General features: G+C 45.7%; 1 protein-coding gene across 2 annotated transcripts in view; it reads left to right on the top strand.

Annotated features, from left to right (window-relative positions):
- The window catches only part of GDPD5 (glycerophosphodiester phosphodiesterase domain containing 5), a 121,774-nt gene that overhangs the window by 78,445 nt on the left and 24,481 nt on the right, over positions 1-18,848 (top strand). For both annotated transcript variants that reach the window (XM_086615086.1, XM_086615095.1), the window contains exons 5-7: positions 1,136-1,234; positions 3,276-3,369; positions 7,125-7,270. In XM_086615086.1, the coding sequence (XP_086471212.1) occupies positions 1,136-1,234; positions 3,276-3,369; positions 7,125-7,270 (339 nt within the window). The remainder of the gene's footprint in view (positions 1-1,135; positions 1,235-3,275; positions 3,370-7,124; positions 7,271-18,848) is intronic.

The raw sequence follows: 18,848 nt of genomic DNA, 5'->3' as shown, positions 1-18,848 counted from the left end.
GCTTGTCTAAGGTATTAAGTAAATCTGGTCTAGAGATATCCTGTGCATCCTAAATGATTAATTCACTGTTAGGTATCGGTTGGCCTTTTCTGCCCAAGTCTCACAGATTTCAGATCTAGACAGTGCATGAGATCGCATCCTTTTAATCCAGCAGGCACGCAGTACAGCAGAGACTGAGATACCGGACAGAGAGGTTGGAGGATGGTGAGCTATTTTTTGACAGACAGCCCAGATTTTAGGTCTTTACAGCTGGAGTTGTTTCTATGGCAGTTTTTGACAGTTTGAACTTTTTACCTTCAAAACGGAGCTGACATTTTCTTTTTGACTGCTCTGCTCAGACTTCTGAGTGCTTCCAAGTCGAGGGAAAGGGAAGCTGGGGGAAGTGGTTGATAGGCTCGTTCTTGTTCTGCCACCTCAGTTCAGTCACTGTCTACTAGAGGCTCTTCTCAAGCTGCAGTATCTGTTATAACTGCTCTGTCTACATGGGTTGGATGCTGACTGCATAGCTGTTGCCATTTTGGAGCCAGGAGAAGTCACATCTATGCACAAAGTTGTGCTTACACCATCTCAAGATGATTGTTTAGTGATGGGGATGCATAGCCTTGCTTGCACGTACATCCACCCTTTACTGAGAAGTGTGATGGTCATTGTCTGTTGGGTGTGTTCAAGTTTTATCCCTGAACAGAAGCGTTGGAGAGTCAAGTTGAGCCAAGTCCGTCAACCTCCCATAGCACTGGTGCATCGCAGGCTGTTGCAGCAGGGCCAGAAGAATCTGGGATCATCTCCTGAAGTTGCCTGGCAGATTTATTATTTTAGTATCTAAGCTGTTTCTGATCCAGTTTGTTGGCAGGGCAAATCACCTGATGTTTCCATACCATTGGCCACTGTGTGAAGGAAGCAAGAGATCATCTATGATGTGCCCCCTTGGGGACTGTTTAGCCCAGTGTCATATCTTCAGTGGTGGAAAGGGGAGGTTGTGCTGGGACAGCACACAAGCCCAACCTTGTGGATCCTAAGGCTAGTTGGTTTAGGCTGTTTACTACGTACAAAAGGTTTCTCTCTCCATTTCCCAATTTGTAAAACTTCCATGATAATGATAGTATTTACATACTGGAGCTTCTCATATTTGTTGCAGATTGGCCTGATGACAACCTTGATAACCACCGTGGTGACCATGTCATCGATAGCACAGCTTTGGGACGATGAATGGGAGATGGTATTTATTTCACTGCAAGTAAGTTGTCTGCAAGGATGCTTCTTTGGGTGGGGAAAGGGGCCAGTGCAGCTACATGTCGTGGACTTAGTGTCTTTCTACTGTATAAAACCCTGTCTTGATGTTTGTCACTCCCAAAATTGAAATCTTGGCTATGAGAAAACTTGCAGGAAAAAAAAAACAACACTCCCATGGAATCCTCAAGGCCATTATATTACTTTGTCTCTATTTCTTGGGCTTTTTCCTTTAATCTCAAACCAGGGCTTGGCTGGAGAGTTAGAGGTGGAAAATACTGAGGCTGAGCATGACTCAGAGTTGCTGGAGGGAGAGGGCAATTTCTCCTCATGGTTTGGCTTGCAATGCCCTGGACGTTGGTGTCCAGGCCTGGAGCATCATGCTCTCTTCCCAGTCCTATGGGAGGAGTACTCTGGGTTTGTTTTCACATTGCACATAAATTTATATGTATCTAAAAAAGAATAAAACTTCTGTGTTCTAGTCTTCTTTTAAGAAAAACTTGTAATATGCTGCAGGGCTATGGGAGTGTTAGGGGAAAATAGTTACAAACTGTTGACTTTTTGATAGACCTGCTCTCTGTTCCTTTTTTTTTCTTCTTCCCCAAAAGAATATCCAAAAAATATTTTGCCCATGAAAGGCTTGAGAGGTTTTACTGGTGATCACTGTTGCATATTTAGGAGTACACAAATATATGCAGATACTGGGAGAGGAAAAAATAGCATTCACACAAGTGACTAAGATTTCTCAGAAGTGCTTCCCTTTTCTTGTTTTTTAAAGATTTAGGCGAGCAATTGGAGAACAGGAGCATGACTCAGAAGATCCATCTCAAACTTTCTCTTGTGGTGATACACCATGGTGATACCCAGTCCAGGGTGTTCATAGAATCATAGAATAGTTTGGTTGGGAAGGGACCTTTAAAGGTCTCCAGGTCCACCCCGTCCTGCCATGAGCAGGGACATCTTCAACTACATCAGGTTGCTCAGAGCCCCGTCCAACCTGACCTTGAATAGAAGGCCACAATAAGGTCTCCCTGGAGCCTTCTCTTCTCCAGGCTGAACAGCCCCAACTCTCCCAGCCTGTCTCCAGAGCAGAGGTGCTACAGCCCTTGGATCATCTTCCTGGCCTCCTCTGGACCCACTCCAGCAGCTCCATGTCCTTCTTGTGTTGGGGACCCCAGAGCTGAACGCAGCACTGCAGGGGGGTCTCAGGAGAGCAGAGCAGAGGGGCAGAATCCCCTCCCTGACCCGCTGCCCACGCTGCTCTGGATGCAGCCCAGGACACGGTTGGCTTTCTGGGCTGCCAGAACACGGTGCCGGCTCATGGTGAGCTTCTCCTCACCCAACATCCCCAAGTTCTTCTCCTCAGGGCTGCTCTCAATCCCTTCTCTGCCCTGTCTATATTGATACTATGGGTTGCTCTGACTCATGTGCAGGACCTTACTCTTGGCCTTGTTGAACCTCATGACGTTCACATGAGCCCACTTCTAAAGCCCATCTAGGTCCCTCTGGATGACATCCTGTTCCTTCAGCGTGTCGACTGCACCACTCAGCTTGATATTGTCTGCAAACTTGCTGAGGGTGCACTCGATCCCTCTGTCATTGATGAAGACTATTAAACACTACTGGTCCCAATACGGACACCTCAGGGACACCACTCATCACTGACCTCCATGTGGCCATTGAGCTGTTGACCAGTGTTTAACTGGACTACAGGAAATTTAAAATTTAGTGGCACCAAGAGCCTTACTTGAAGTTGCATGGTGTCTTAGGAGGCCTTTTCCAAATATCTGTGTTATAGGGTGAGCTCTTCCCCAGTAAGGGGTTTAGAGCTTTCCTGCTTTGCCTTCATCATGGCCTCAGTGCCACAGACAGTGGTAGGGTTTGGAAGAAGAGATGGCCAAAACAGGAGCCTGATGTAGGTACGGTGCAGAATCCAACTGGAAATGGAGCAGTCTGATGCCCTGTGGAGCCTGCAAGGTCAATGAATTTGCAAGGAGCTGGGGTGTTTGTAATAATTTTTTTTTCTCTCCTGTTCTTGTGTCCTGCAGGCCACAGCCCCTTTCTTGCACATAGGAGCACTTGCAGTGGTCACGACCCTGTCGTGGTTGATAGCGGGGCAGTTCGCACGAATGGAGAAAGCCAGTGAGTACCACTTGTGTCCTTGCGTGGTGGGTCGGGGCCAATGAGTGGCTGTTGGGGCATTGGGGTCCTCCTGTTAGGAACCAGCTGGCAGGAGGCAGTGCTGGTTCCTTCCCTGGGCTCAGCAGTGTCCAGCTCAGCCACGCTGAGGAGGTGGATGTTCTCCTAGAGTGACCTGGCTGAAACCAGAGTGGGTGAATCAGGTTTGGGGATGCATCCAGATCCCATGGCTGCTGCTTTGTGGTCAGAAGTTCACCGAGGTTGGAGGTGAAAGGGCTGTTTCCAGTGATGCATGGAACAAAATCATCCAGATTTCCATCAATCTGCTTTAGAAAACATAAATGCACTCCCTCACAGATAATGTGTAATGTTCTTCTTTGGATCTTATAAGTACTTCTTCCATCCCCTATCTCTTTGGCTCCTGTTCATCTGCATTTCTAGGTGGATCTGGCTTTTGAAAGCCTTCATGGACTTATTGCTTGTGATGCAGTAGCACCCAGAGGACTCAGTAGACATCTGGTCCCCTGATGGTTAATGCACATTGAGATGTGGTCAAAGGTCTAAGGGAGCAGAGTGGTGAAGGACACACTGAACCCAGCTGCTCTTGTTGATGGTCCTATCCACTGAAATAAGCTCTTCCATACATCTGTCCTGTCCCACCTCATTGCCAGGGGCTCTCCCAAGCCTGAGCTGTTCCTCCAGGTTTTCTTGTGAAATAATTTGATCCTTCTGTGCCCTCAGAAGTGGTGTTCTTCAGGGCGTTCGTGGATGTTCTCAGACATTTATGCCAGCTCCAGAAAAATGATTTTAATTGGTATTTAACCTGCAGCAAAATACAAGCCCTGGAAGGATCTGGCAACACTTGCAAGAGACTTCCAAGAAATGGGAGTTGAGAACGAGGAAGTGGTGTCTGAAGGTGGAAAGATTTTGATAACCAGAGAGACCTTTCAAAGAAGGAACTGCTCTGCCTTAGTTTATAAATATGCCAATAAAGCCCTACCTGGTGGTTCTTAAATATGTCCCAGCATGTAATTAGGCTGCCAGTTGAGGGAGGATTTGTGGTTACGCCTAGAGCAGAGACTGCATGTGCTCCTTCTGAATCCCTCCTACTTTTTTCTCCTGCAGCTGAGTTCCCTGAAAATGGCTTGTTGTTTGATTTTAACAAGCCAGGATGCTGTTTTCCTGTTCTTTTTCTCCTCCTGGGTTGGGTTTTTTTGTGTGTGTGGTTTTTAGGGAAAAACATTCATCTCTTCTGTACTGTTGGATCTTAAAGTTGTTTCAGGGTCATTTTACTTGTGAAAAGTATCTTACCTGGAGGAGTTTGCATACTTTTTGGTACAGATATGTTCGACGTGGCGGTGTTAAAAATGGAAGAGAAGAACTGAAATCTCTGTGAGAACCTACAGTTGCTCGTAATGGGAAAACAAGATTTCACTAATAATAATCTTTTGGAAATAACCAGTGCAGCTGCAGTCATTGGTGCAACAATCTGTTCTTGTTTTTGAGGCATGTGACAATTTTCAGCAACTGGCTTTTTTACTGAGCAAACTTACACATTTTTTTTTTTTAGCCTTAGAATCATAGAATCATAGAATCATTAGGGCTGGAAGGGACCTTCAAAGGTCATCTAGTCCAACCCCCCTGCAAGGAACAGGGATATCTCCAACTAGATCAGGTTGCTCAGGGCCTCGTCCAACCTGGCCTTGAACAAAAGATAGCCTTCTATGCTACTTTTTCTGAACCTGGAAAATAGAAGTTTCTTGAATACCTACTGTGTTTTAAAAGGCAGTAGCCTGGTTTTGAAGCTTGTTTCTGAGGTCGCATAGAATACGTTGGACTCAAAGCAGCCCTGGAAGCCTTGAGTAGCAAATGGCAGTGTGAGATACATGCTCTTCCAGGAGCCCAAACTAGGCTGGAGTGGTCGCTAAGAGTAGGAGGAATGGAGAAGGAAGACTTGCTTCTAAATGGTGGTGGTGGTGTCATGTTGTAGAAAGTGGGAGATTTATCCGTCCTGCTTGCTTGGCTTGGGTGGTTACCAGGAGAGCTTCTTCCATGCAGACCATCCAGCCTCAAATTGAATAGTATGTACTTTGCTTATATTTAATTTGGGGTTTTTGTGCGTGGTCTCAGTTGCCACATATACATGGTTGGGTGAGGTCTTCAGCTCCGTTTCAAGATGGTCTGTGACCCATGCTGGCGCATCCTTTCCTTGTGAGTGCGGTCCAATGATCAAAATATTTAGAAGCCCATGCGTTTCATGTGGTGCCTTTCCTCTGAATCTGAGCTGTTTAATCCCTAAACTGCAGTACCAGGAAGGAAGGGACCAGGTTCTTTGCTCAGCCTGAGACTTCGGTGACCATTAGGTTGATTTTTCAAAGCCCAGTTGGTGTGTGGAGTTCTTGGAGTGAGCACGAATTGAGTCAGGATCACATCCTGTGTCCATCTGGAGGTTTTGATGCTGGTAAGGCACAACTCCAGGTCACCCTACCTTTATCATGCAGGACACAGCATGAAGTCACTTAGAAAGATGTCATTCAGTTCCTTGAATGCTCGGTGGGTGATTGACATCTCTTCCAGAGAGGAGGAAAAATTAGGTGGCAAAGTTACTAGTGTTACTTTCTGGCTTGTAGGAACATGTTTGAATCAGGCTATTGGATGCTGGAAGCAAAAAGCAGTTTATTTATATGTGAAACCAGATCACTTGTGGTCAGGAACAGAACTGGACTGTTCTGTCCTTCCCCTAAAAAAAAATCTGCCTTGTCCATTGCAAATATTTATTTTAAAGGGCTTTTTTGGAGGTTCTCTCTTGAGTTCCAAAACCTTAATGAATTTGCGAAATAAGTAATATTAAAAAAATTTAAAATAGTCTTCTTTTTCTTTAATATCTATGGTTTCGAGTGACTCCAAATAGCTCAGGAGTTCAAAGGTGCCCGTTGTTTTTTATAAGGAGTACATGTCTGCTGGGAACAAGGGCTCTTTCTGCTGCGCTGTCAGCACCTTCAGAAGATTTCCCAGATACTTTGGACTTTGTGAGAAGTCACTGGTAGTTGGAGGAGGGTGGCTGAGGCATGATGTGGGAGGCAGGACTGCTCATCTGGCCCCAAGCGTTGCAGCTGACAACTATTTGCTGATCCTGTAATATAGTTGCTTGTGGAGACCCCAGGGAGTGCAGTGCCATCACAACGCAAGGATTTATTTAAACACGTCCAACTTAGTCACTAAAACATTATTGCAAATTGGCTCAGTTCTGACTGGCACAGATTTTAATGCAGAAGCAGTGAAAGTGGCTTTGCCCTGGCTGGAACGGGTGGTGTTGGTGAACCACCAAGGTAAACACAAGTGATGTAAACCCAAGTGATGTTAAATGCACCGACACGGTGCCATGACTTATTTGTAGATATGTTTAACTGGTCATCTAGTTCTGCTGTCAAGCAGGGCAAAATTTGGTGCTGTGCCACCCAAAGGGCTGGAAATCAGCAGTAGTTTGGGCTACATTGCTGGCATTTTAAGGAATTTGCTTAACTTTTTGTTTCCCTGATATAAAATGAAGTGAAAACCTCCCTCAGGACTTGACTAGCTCAAGGAAATTAAAAAAAAAAAAAAAAAAATAGAATATGTTTTTTCCTAAACCCAGAATTCTGCTGTTGTACCAGGTGCAATGGCTGTAGACCAGTATCACCTCTGGAGGTGTCTTGAAGGTGGTGTGAGAAGGTCAGGACCAACGTTTTTCACCAGCTCTTTCTCTCTTTCTGTCTCAGCTTCTCAGATGCTGATGATCACTGCGTACCTCACAGTTGTAGTTGCACTTTACCTTGTTCCCCTCACCATCTCGTCCCCTTGCATAATGGAGAAGAAGGCTCTGGGACCAAAGCCAGCCATCATAGGTCACCGCGGAGCACCAATGGTGAGTAGTCTCACGTTATTAACACCGCATTTTCTGAGTCTTCTGCCTGTGTAAAGGATGGTACTGGATCCGGTGGTCTCCAGGCTGCTCACCAGAGAATATATATGTCAAATATAACTTTAAGGCACCCCTCCTGGCTAGAATTACTGTGGTGGTAAATCAGTACATGAACCCAGAGTCAAGTCCTGCCCCAGATGTTCTAGACGCCTTACAAACAAAAGGGCACTCCTTGCCTTGCTCAGGGTGGTTTGTGCCATCGTGTTTTTCTGGCTGCCAGTTCTGCTATTTTTCACTCTCCAGGCTTGGCCCTTGAGCTGCAGCAGGAGAAGTTTGTGATATTATTATTTATTTCTTTTTTTAGAGCTTGAGGCTCAGTCTTCGTGTCCTTTGCAGGACCTCACCAGCAATAGCTAAACTCTGTTCACAGCAAGATGCCTTGAGTATGTGGCAATCTGGAAAAACAAACAAGCTGTGCTGACCCTACATGACTGCACGGTACTTTTGCATTGCAGATCATCATGAGACTGGGCGAGGTGGTGAAACATTCCTGTCATCTGCCTCTAGGTAGACCTTGAAATCGTAATCATATAGTCTGTCCTTCTCCAAGATTTCTGGACACGTCCAGGCTAAAGATGGAGCGTGTTGGCCTGGGCACAGCCCTGGGCTTGGATAAAGCTGTCTTGTGTTTGATCATACTGGTCTGGGTCTCTAGTTTGGGTGATTCTGTACTTAGGTCTGTTGAATGGTTACACCTCCATCTCTCTCTGCTGGTTGGTTGACTTCAGACAAGACAGCATACTGCAGTGTAGGCACTGGCCTTGTGAATGTTTTTGGGTTTTATTTATTTGGTTGGTTTTTTTAGGCATACAACTAACTTTTTTTGCTGACATTCAAAGCAGAAAAAATATCCGTATAGGCTGTCAGAACCTATTTGACAGGCTGGAGCGTGTTTGAACTCCTCTCCAAGTTCAAGAGTGCACACGAGGAGTTTGCTAGGTGAGATAAACACCCGTCACGACACAGAAGTATTTTATTTTAGTTCTCTTTATTTTTAATGATTTCTTTCTTTAAGCAATCCCTTGAAATGTCAGCTTCATTTGCATCACTATTTTAACTATATTGCCTCTGTGGGTGGTGGAATGAAGTTCTGGGCATGACAAATGCTTTTTCCTGTCCCGCTGAGTTTGTACCAAACATGAAGGCCAGAAGAAGACGAGTGAGAACCTGGGCTCTGCATGCTTTCTGCATGGCAGGAAATCACAAAACCTGTTTCGACATTTTTCTTCTTGTGGAGTTTCCAGGCCTGTGTGCCCCCCGTAGCTGTCTAAAGAAACTAAGCAGCAGACAAATTCCTTCTGTCTTCCAGACAGTTTATATAAACCTTGTCTGGAGCAAGACTCCCAGTAGAAACTTGGCCCTTTGCTTTGCTTCATGTTCTTCCTTGGAGCCAGCAAACATTCCTTGCAGTATGGTATAAACCCATCTGGGAAGATGCTTCTTGCATATTAGGGTGCAGAAGGTTGCAAAGGTCCATCAAGAGCAGTGGTGGAGGACACTCAGTGCTGCGTATGGAACTGTGACCCAGGTGGTGTTCAGCAGGGCACATCCCTTCCTTCACCGCTCCCCAATACACAGAGCTGGTTGTCTGCTAGCAGCAGATGGTTTTCTCTGAAGCCCACAAGAAACAAGATCAGAGACTATCAAGCCTTATTCCAACCTCCAAACAATAGTCTGCATGTCCCATGATCTGTTGGCAGTAGGTTTGTCCAACTGCCTTGCCTTTGCTGTATGTGTAGTGAGGATCCAGCAACCATGCCCTTGAATGGTGAAGCTGAGATGCAATAAGAAAGATGAGGACCAGAGAGAGGTGGTCAAAACTTCCCTCTGTATTTCCATCTCTGCCCAGCTTTCCGTTGTATCAAATGCCACCTTGAGTTTGAAGAGCTCCGCTTACGGTGCCCTCAGGTTCTACTAAGTCATATCTGCTTGGAAACTAATGATTTTAAAGCCTTGTCAGAAGTCATTTCTGCTAATAGGGTCTTGTTTCACAGGGCTGATTACTAGGCTTTTGCTGTGGAGCCCAGCTGTGTGTAAGTTTAGTTTGGAGAAATGGCTAAGTGGAGCTGGAGAGGAGGAAATGGGTGGTGAAACTCTGGCACAGGTTCCCAGAGAAGCTGTGGATGCCTCGTCCCTGGAAGTGTTCAAGGCCAGGTTGAATGAGCAACCTGATTGAGCAGGGTGCTTGGAACTAGATGATCTTGAAGGTCTCTTCTGACCTAAACCATTCTATGATTCTAAATAGCCCAGAGAAGAGTCTGGAGACGGGGCAGAAGGACACAGACATCCTCCCTTGGGCAATGCCAAGATCAAAAGTCTGCAGAGTCTAGGAGTTTGGGACCTGAGGTGAAACTAGATCTAGTGGGACAGGAGATGATAGAAAGCGATGCAATATTTGCCTTTAGATCTCCTGAAGCAAGACAAATGTGATTTGCTGTGCAGACAAACACGCTTGCTGGTAGTCTGATAGCTGGTTGCTTCGCCTGTCTGGCAAGACTGGAGCCATAATGGATGGAGAGCAGCCCTGAGGAAAAGGACTTGGGAGTGCTGGTGGATGAGAAGCTCACCATGAGCCGGCACCATGCGCTGGCAGCCCAGAAAGCCAACCGTGTCCTGGGCTGCACCCAGAGCAGCGTGGGCAGCAGGGCGAGGGAGGGGATTCTGCCCCTCTGCTCTGCTGTCCTGAGACCCCCCTGCAGTGCTGCCTTCAGCTCTGGGGTCCCCAGCACAAGAAGGACATGGAGCTGCTGGAGCGGGGCCAGAGGAGGCCACGAAGATGATCCAAGGGCTGTAGCACCTCTGCTCTGGAGACAGGCTGGGAGAGTTGAGGCTGTTCAGCCTGGAGAAGAGAAGGCTCCGGGGTGATCTTATAGCAGCTTTCCAGTACTTAAAGGGGGCCTGCAGGAAAGCTGGAGAGGGGCTTTGGACAAGGGTGTGTAGTGACAGGACACGGGGCAATGGCTTTAAACTGAAAGAGGGGAGATTTAGAATGGACATAAGGAAGAAATTTTTCACTGTGAGGGTGGTGAGGCACTGGCACAGGTTGCCCAGAGGAGCTGTGGCTGCCCCATCCCTGGAAGTGTTCAAGGCCAGGTTGGATGAGGCTTTGGGCAACCTGGTGCAGTGGAAGGTGTCCCTGCCCACGGCAGAGGGGTTGGAACTAGATGATCTTTGATGTCCCTTCCAACCCAAACAATTCCATGATTCTGTAATATTGCATTTGCACGTCCAACCCTCTTTATACTAGAAAGACACCAATACAACTGAACGCTCTTCTGACACAATCCAGCAAAGGAGATCCATGGGATGGCTGAAGATGCTTGTTGTCCTGAAATTAAGGATTTGTTGGAGACATGGCATATGGTATATGGGGCAAAAGGGGGTGAGACGGAGAGTTTCCCAGGAAAGCTGTAGATGTCTGTGCTTCCTGAGGGATACAGTACTTAGTGAACTGATCCATCAGTGCATGCAGCCTGCTCCTCATAGAGGGACAACGACCTTCCTTTGCACTCCAGAGCCTGTTCTCCTCTGTGCACACGCATGCTGTCTCTCTTCTCTTGCCCCCTTTAGGATTTTTAAGAGCAGCATTCATAGCATCTGCATGGCTGTGACTCAACTGCCATCCTTGTTCTGTGGAGGTAAAAAGTGAGGAACAGAGGCCATATGGCTCATATACTTTGTCTTGGAACTCTGGAAGAGGGATGGGGAAAAGTCCTTGAATTTTAGGTAGTAAGAGAAAGCCAGAACCCATCCTGGCGTCTGTACCTAGACGGAGCGTGGATTTTTGCAGTGCAGGAGAGCTACTGGTTCCACACTAGCTGACCATTTGTCTGTAGTGGTAGTGCTCCTCTGAGCAACGTCCCTTTGGTATCATCCTGTTCCCCCACAAGCTTTAATTCAGTGCTAGAAAGGCTGTTCTGCATGACTCCTTCTACCTTCCCTTGCCTAAATGTCACCCAGTCGTGCCCACTTTTTGCTATGCTAAATGTCCATTCCCACCAGGGTACTATCTGAAAACCTTTTCATAGCATAGTGTTTCGTTAATCCATCAGTTTCTTTTCAAAGGCTCTTCTAAAATGAATTATTCAGCCTCCAGATCTGTTTATGTCCTTCTGGACCCCCATCAGGAGAGCATCAGGGTTGTGGCAGCAATGTGCTGGGACTTGAACTCTCCAGTCTTCACTTGATGTCTGTTGGTTTGAAAGGGTCTTGTCCTGATGGGTACAGGAATCGTGCTGATACGCCAAAACATGAGATGGGGTTCTCTGTAGATTTTGCATGTTAATGTGTTAAACTTTTCAGATGGTTTTATGAGCAGGTGTCTGTTGTCTTTGGTCTTCCATCTCTTTTATTCTTCTTACAGAAACCTAGTTGCGTTTTGTCTTCAATGGCAATAGACTTGATTGTCTTCTTTCTGTGATGGTAAATATGCCAAATAAACCAAAACAAGGGTAGAAGGTAAAAACTGAGACCAAATTTGAGATGGAAATGAGGAACTTCTTCCAGTAGGACACCAACTTCTACCACCATTTCCACCTTTAAGGTCTTCTTCCAAATGTCTTTCCTCAGCTGGTGCTTCAGGTTGAAGCAGGTTGTCTTTGCTTTTGGGATCTGAAGAAGGTGCTGTCCATAATGTCGAGTCCTACTTACTTCTAGGTTGTTAGTCCTAAGTACACATTCTTTATGAAAATGATTTAGTCTCATCGTGATGATCTGTGATCTCAAATTGTAGGTAAATCACCCAAAGGATTCATAATAGCAAGTACTTATCTGAGCAAGACCCCTATTTCTCTTTCCTTGGAAACCCACCATGCCTGGAAACTCACCTCCTGTTACTGGGACCAAAAAGGTCTAAAACCAGTCAGGCTAAACCTGTGGAAACCATCCAAGCATGCCAGAGGCAAGAACAGCTCTTGACTTCATAGCTGGAGGCCACAAATAGCACTGAAATAACCGCCTTTGGCAACCTGGTCTTTGTATCATTTGGGGATTTTTGTTTTCCTGGTGGTTTTGAGGGCCTTTTTTTCATCTTATCTTGGTTACCAAAACTTTTCCATCGTGTACTTGAGGCAGCTTTGTTTTTTGAGGGCTGTGAAGTGCTTCGGTTGGTTTCAGCAGCACGAGCAGCACAAAGAAGCATTTGGTTTGCTGTACGTCTTATGCACACCCAGTTAAAGAAATGGCCAGTATAGCCTGCCTGCTGGTCCGATCCATAGCAACAATCATTCACCATTAGCATCTTCTGTCAGACCTGGAGAAAGGCTTGTGTTCATTGAAATAAATCTACAGAAGTGTAGTTAGTCTTTCATTAAATCAAGCTTCAGCTTTTTTTTTTTGTGCACAGTACAATAATGAGGTCTCATCTCCTGTATGTAGTCATTAAATTTCTAATGGCTTTTTGCTGATTAGTTCATCCCATTGTCCAAGGCAATTCTTTATTTTTTTTCCTCTTTGTTTTGCACTTTCCCCCTTCTTTTCAGTCTAGTTAAGCTGTTTCCAGAAGTGCTGGATATGGATGCTCTCTAAAATAATTTGAATTCCTAGGGATTGAAGATACATTTTTATTTTATTTTTTAAACAGTATCATAATTGCCTCACAGTGACGAGGCATGATGAGACACTAATGCTGAAATCAATGTACTGGCAGATCCCACACTATGTCACATACAGGACTTCCAAAAGGCATCATTTTACAGGTTGGAAAATACCATTTTTCATTTATCATCATTTTTCATTTATCGCCCTAATCATGCCTTGTGGTTTTAGACCAATTATTGGCTCACGAGGAGACTGAGACTGGAAAGGAGAGCTGAGAGAGAGAAAATGAAAAAAAAAACCCTAAATTGTTGCTCATGTTTCCAAAAGGATAAGAAAATATCTTTAAAGCTTGTTGATGAAGCAAAGATCAAATCCTTTAATGCATTTCAGTGCACGATCCCAGAGGTGTGCAGCGGCTGCAGTTAGTTTGGAACAAATCCAGTTTTTCTGTGCAAGCTTCTTTGTTAGCCTCCTCAACATGCAAATGATGCAGTGATTTTTTTTTTAATATTATTTTTTTAAGGCCTGACAAGGTGGCTAATTAGGGGAAAAATACAGTGTGCTGATGTCTGGCTGTAGCAAGGCTGCACTGCTCCAACTAGCACCCTGTCTTAATCTTTGTTAAGGAAGGTCCAAAGCTCTTGACTCCGTTTCAAAGCATTTGCAATTGGCTTCTAAGCACAAAAACAGTCAAAATGAGTTCGTTCATGGGTAATTTTCTAGAAATTACTTGCTGTGTCCCTGTAGCAGGAAGAAATGAATAGCAGCCTGATTTTTTTTGCAGGGAATGAGCCTATCAAACCAAGTGTGAAGAGAAGGAACAGCTTCTGGAAATGCTGCACGGGGTCTGTCTGTGGCTTTCAGTGGATGGTGACCTGGTTTATGTAGGACAGAGGGTCTGGAGTGAAATCATTACTTTGTGCCCCAGGGCTTCCTTCACTTCAGCACTGGTTTCTTAAGAAATTGGTTGTGTCTTGTTCCACCGGCTCACTGCAAATCTCAATTTGAGTTTTGACATAATTTGCCTGAATGTGTTGTATCAGGGAGGAAACCTGTTGGAGAAACTGGAAGGGCACGGAGAAATACAAACAGAAAGATTATATATTTCTTTATTTATTGCAGTTTTGCTATAAAACTTAAAAAAAACCCCACCCAAACAAACACCAAACAAAACAAATCCAGCTCTAATCTCAGCAAGTCATTTCTGTGCCAGCAACTGGCCTGCTTGGATGCATCTCTGTCCTAAATGTGCTGAATTTGGGGCTTTAGCTCTCTCTTTCTTGGAGGCAGACAAATATAGTCTGGAATGATGGAAATATCTGGTACTTAGATTCTCCCTTTCACAAAAACCCTCACATTGCACGAGATGTGAACTCTTGAGACGGAGAGATCCTGCCTCCAAAGTGGTGCCAGGGGAACGTCCAGGAACAAGCAGCATCTGATTTTAGGGGACAGGGTTAAATTTGCTCTCCTGGCTTTCTGGTTGACCTTTACTAGGTTGTGTCATTGGTGTGAGTGACTTGTTCAGTCCTCTCAAGGCTGGGATGAACCGAGAGGACAAGGGGCAATGGATTTAAACTGAAAGAGGGCAGATTTAGGTTAGATATAAGAAAGAAATTTTTCACTCTGAGAGTGGTGAGGCAGTGGAACAGGTTGCCCAGAGAAGTTGTGGATGCCCCATCCCTGGAAGTGTTCAAGGCCAGGTTGGATGAGGCTTTGGGCAACCTGGTGTAGTGGAGGGTGTCCCTGCCCATGGCAGGGGGGTTGGAACTAGATGATCTTTAAGGTCTCTTCCAACCCAAACCATTCTATGATTCTATGAGAGGTTTAGAAACCGGAGAGGACAGCTTTCTGCATCGATGATGGACTCATTTGGAGGTGCAACTATTTATATCAGAGTAACTGGTTCTGGCCAGGTGAGCAGCTTACCAACCACATGCTTACAAGAAGATGACATCTTTGCCTGGAAGGTTTATAATCTACTTTTCAAAAGCTTATGACATGCAAGGAATCAGGTTGTCAAGTTAATAACGTTGTGGTGTTATGGAGACTACCCAGTGCGTGCCATCGTGGGGCACGGTGTTACAGAGAGCGTGTCTGCTGACGTCCGTGCTGCTTGCTGATTCATAGCAGCCAGAGATGTTCATCCTTCTGTGATGATCTTCAAGAGGATGCTCTTCACTTCTAGTGGTGTTAGGACAAAGATGACGTTACAGCTCCAAAGTGTGTATTTGGATGGTTGGACGTTAAGAGACAGCCTGTCCTTAGAACAGTTTTAAGATGCTGCTTCCTCTGCACAGCTGCAGTTTTGAACACAGGTCTGGCCAGTGTTTTGTAAGTTTAACTTGTGTTTGGGATCAAATTCCTGGGAAAGGAATGGATGTCCCTTGTATCTGTAGATGCCTTATCCCTGGCAGTGTTCAAGGCCAGGTTGGATGAGGCTTTGGGCAACCTGGTGTAGTGGAGGGTTTCCCTGCCCATGGCAGGGGGGTTGGAACTAGATGATCTTGGAGTTCCCTTCCAACCCAAACCATTCCATGATTCTATCTCAGCTGCCATGTGAGAGCTTAACTGGTAGAGTCCAGTTAAGTTTTGCCCTTCTGGAAGGATGAAGAGTGGTCTGCAGGCTCTGTAGGGGGGTAGAGATGAGGCAGGAGTGGGATATTCCACTCCTGGGGCCAAGATCATCTCTCCATGGGGTTAAGCTCAGTGGCATCTGTCTGAGTGCTGAGGATGGGACAGTCACAGTGCTCTGAGTTTTAAAACTCAAAGAAAACCTCAAGTTTTTAGCTCACTGCAACCAGTATTTTAGCAGTGCCTCTAACATGCCTGGACATCACTACTATCTTTACACGGCCAGATTTGTCCTGCCTGGCAAACATCCCATCCCCAAAAGGCTGTTTTCCTGTTTGGCTTTCATCAATCATCTCTGCATGCAGTCTTAGCTCTGTCTAAATCTGTTTTTCCCCAGTCCAGCTGATGGAGGCTCTTGTGTGTTGACTTCCCACCTCAAATCTATTTGGCTCCGTTTCCTTCAAGTGCCTCCAGCAGTGGAGGCTGGGGCTCCCCTGTCGTTTAGCTTAAAGCTTCTCCTGTATCTCAAACCAACTGCATCTCAGGAGGGCTGGTGTCCAAGCAAGACTTGACCCTGGCCCTGCAGAAACTGAAATACACTGAGAAGAGGCAAGAAGAGTTTTTCATCTTGTTACCAAACAGAGCAGAGCCTGTTCCCTCTCTGGGTTAGAATTCTGCTGTGCCAGAGTTGGGTGTACAGGTAAGACATGAGAAGACCTTGGTCATGCTGGTCCATCTCTGCAGAGGTAGAAACTGTTGTAGCCATGCTGTTTGCCTTCATTAGCCCTGATTGATGCAATATGAGCTCTTAATCATGTAGGTGGGTAACAGTAGTGTTGTCCTACATTTGTCGATGGGTTTTACCTTGATTGCTTGGTGGAGGTAGTCCAACCTGCCCTTTCCAGTCTCCCTTCACCCGAGAGATAATTTGCAACTCAGTACACATTGCTTTTCTCTTCCTTGTATGTCCACATCCCTGGTGAGACTGTTTACGGGGGTGTGGGTTCAGCTCCTGCTTGATGTGGTGTCACGTCTTGAGCTGAGGCTCACGTTCCATCTCCCCAGCAACCCTTCCAGACTTAGGCTGATGGTCTTGCGTTGCCCTTCGGTTTTGCTAGATCAGCTGTCTCTGGTTTGAAGACTACTCACTTTATTTCCTTGTGATTGCTGCGGTTTCCGAAAGCAAATATTGAGTGTTACCCTGTAGAGAGAGGATCACCTTGCAGTGTTATCCTGAGGAAACCTGAGCTACTTGGGAGGAGAAACCCGAGATGCTGAAAGCAACCCAAGGAGCTGGAGCAAGTCTGGATAGGACCTTCAGATCTTTGTGGCTGCTGCTCCCTGCTGACAGCTCTGGGCACTGTGAATACATCGCAAAAAGCTCTTTCAGCCCGACCTTGTGTGACCCAACATCGCGCTGTGCGAGAGGGTGTGATGGGAATGTTGCCTATGCCTTCTCCTAGACAAGCCAGGCTTTGATTGAGAGTTTTTTTTAGGAAGATAATGTGCCTTTGTTGAACAAACAGGAAAATGAACTAGTATTGATGTGTGGCTTGAGCCAGAGGAATTCAGTAGAGATACTGGAGCTGTGTGAAGGTCATGTTGCTGACATCAGGTCTGATTATTTTACCCCAAAGCTTTGCTGACCTGAGCATGGAAGGCGATCAGCTAATAGGAAAACAGATGATTCTTGAAGACACCTTAAACTCTTAAGCAGATTTTTGTATTTATTGTGCGTGTTGCTTGCATGGCACATTTAAGCCTTTGTTTTGATTTATTCTTCTTTCCAACCCCTGAGTAATTCTTGAAAATCAGGGTTTGTGAATGCTCGTTGTGTCTTGATGGAAACTTACTCATCCTGGTGGTGGCAGAGATGAGTGGAAAAACAGGATGTTACAGGTGCTCTGAACCTGAAAGCAAAATTGGAAAAAAAGAAGATTATTTTTAAAAATAGCTTTATCTTGATGTGCTCCTGTTTCAGTGCAGAAAACCTGCCAGATTTTTCTCTCCACAATTGTGTGTTTTTGTTTTTGGTTTTTCTGGTCTGCCTGTTGTTGGTTTACAGACGTTTTGGGACTTGCTATACTGTACTGGTTGTGTAAAAAACCAAAGTATTTGTCTTCACACTGTATTGTTTTTAGACAAACCTGAATTCTGTTACCATCTGTTCCCTTCAACAGGAAAGAATTTGAAATAAAACTTGAGTCCTTGTCTGTGACAGCCAGGGGGATAAATTTTCTAGGCTTAAGGCTACTTTTAAAAAATTGTTGTTAAAACCAACTAGAACATTTGTTATTAGAAAAATTAGATTTTCGGACTGGGCAATAGATGATATTGAATGAGTAGATATGGAAATAAAATGTCTGCTGCAGAACTTATGGTCTAGTTGTCCTCCCTGGTATGGATAATATGCTGGTTTATGGACTTTCTTTTCTCTATAATGGCATTGTAATCTCTGTTTGCATAGAAAAGTAGGAGAATTAAGAACTGTTAAGGTGGTTTAAGTAACTCTAGATATAACCTGTGGATATGAGTTGGCATCACATTAAAAATCACTTTCTGGGGATCACCAGCAAGCCACTGTTTGGGGGACCATGCTGGTGAGCAAATTTCTCATTTTGCAGTGCTAATTTTGCACCAGACCTCGAGCTAGCCAGGTTTCAGGCACTGCAGGGCATAGTAACTCTGCATTGAACTCCGTCCTGTGTGTGAAAAACCATCAGTCAAATGCATTGGCCATCTTCAGACTTTGGCAAGATCCAGTTCTGCCTGGGGAACACTGGTACGCCAGTGTGACTGACCAATACCTAATCAGCAAAACAAGATTGTTTTGGCTCCCTCATATCTCTAAACCTTCCTTCCAGCATCGTTGCTGACACTGCTTTGTAAACATTTCCCTGAGGAGAAGGACTTGGGCGTGTTGGGTGATGAGAAGCTCACCATGAGCCGGCACCGTGCGCTGGCAGCCCAGAAAGCCAACCGTGTCCTGGGCTGCATCCAGAGCAGCGTGGGCAGCAGGGCAAGGGAGGGGATTCTGCCCCTCTGCTCTGCTCTCCTGAGACCCCCCTGCAGTGCTGCCTTCAGCTCTGGGGTCCCCAGCACAAGAAGGACATGGAGCTGCTGGAGCGGGGCCAGAGGAGGCCATGGAGATGATGCGAGGGCTGTAGCACCTCTGCTCTGGAGACAGGCTGGGAGAGTTGGGGCTGTTCAGCCTGGAGAAGGGAAGGCTCCAGGGAGACCTTCCAGCAGCCTCCCAGTGCCTAAAGGGGCTACAAGAAAGCTGGAGAGGGGCTTTGGACAAGAGTGTGTAGTGACAGGACATAGGGCAATGGCTTTGAACTGAAAGAGGGGAGATTTAGGTTAGATCTAAGGAAGAAATTTTTTACAGTGAGAACAGTGGAACAGGATT

This window comes from Tauraco erythrolophus, chromosome 1 (genome assembly GCF_009769465.1).
Source record: "Tauraco erythrolophus isolate bTauEry1 chromosome 1, bTauEry1.pri, whole genome shotgun sequence".
In the NCBI taxonomy this organism is placed as follows: Eukaryota; Metazoa; Chordata; class Aves; order Musophagiformes; family Musophagidae; genus Tauraco; species Tauraco erythrolophus.
This window is presented reverse-complemented; position numbering and strand designations above follow the sequence as displayed.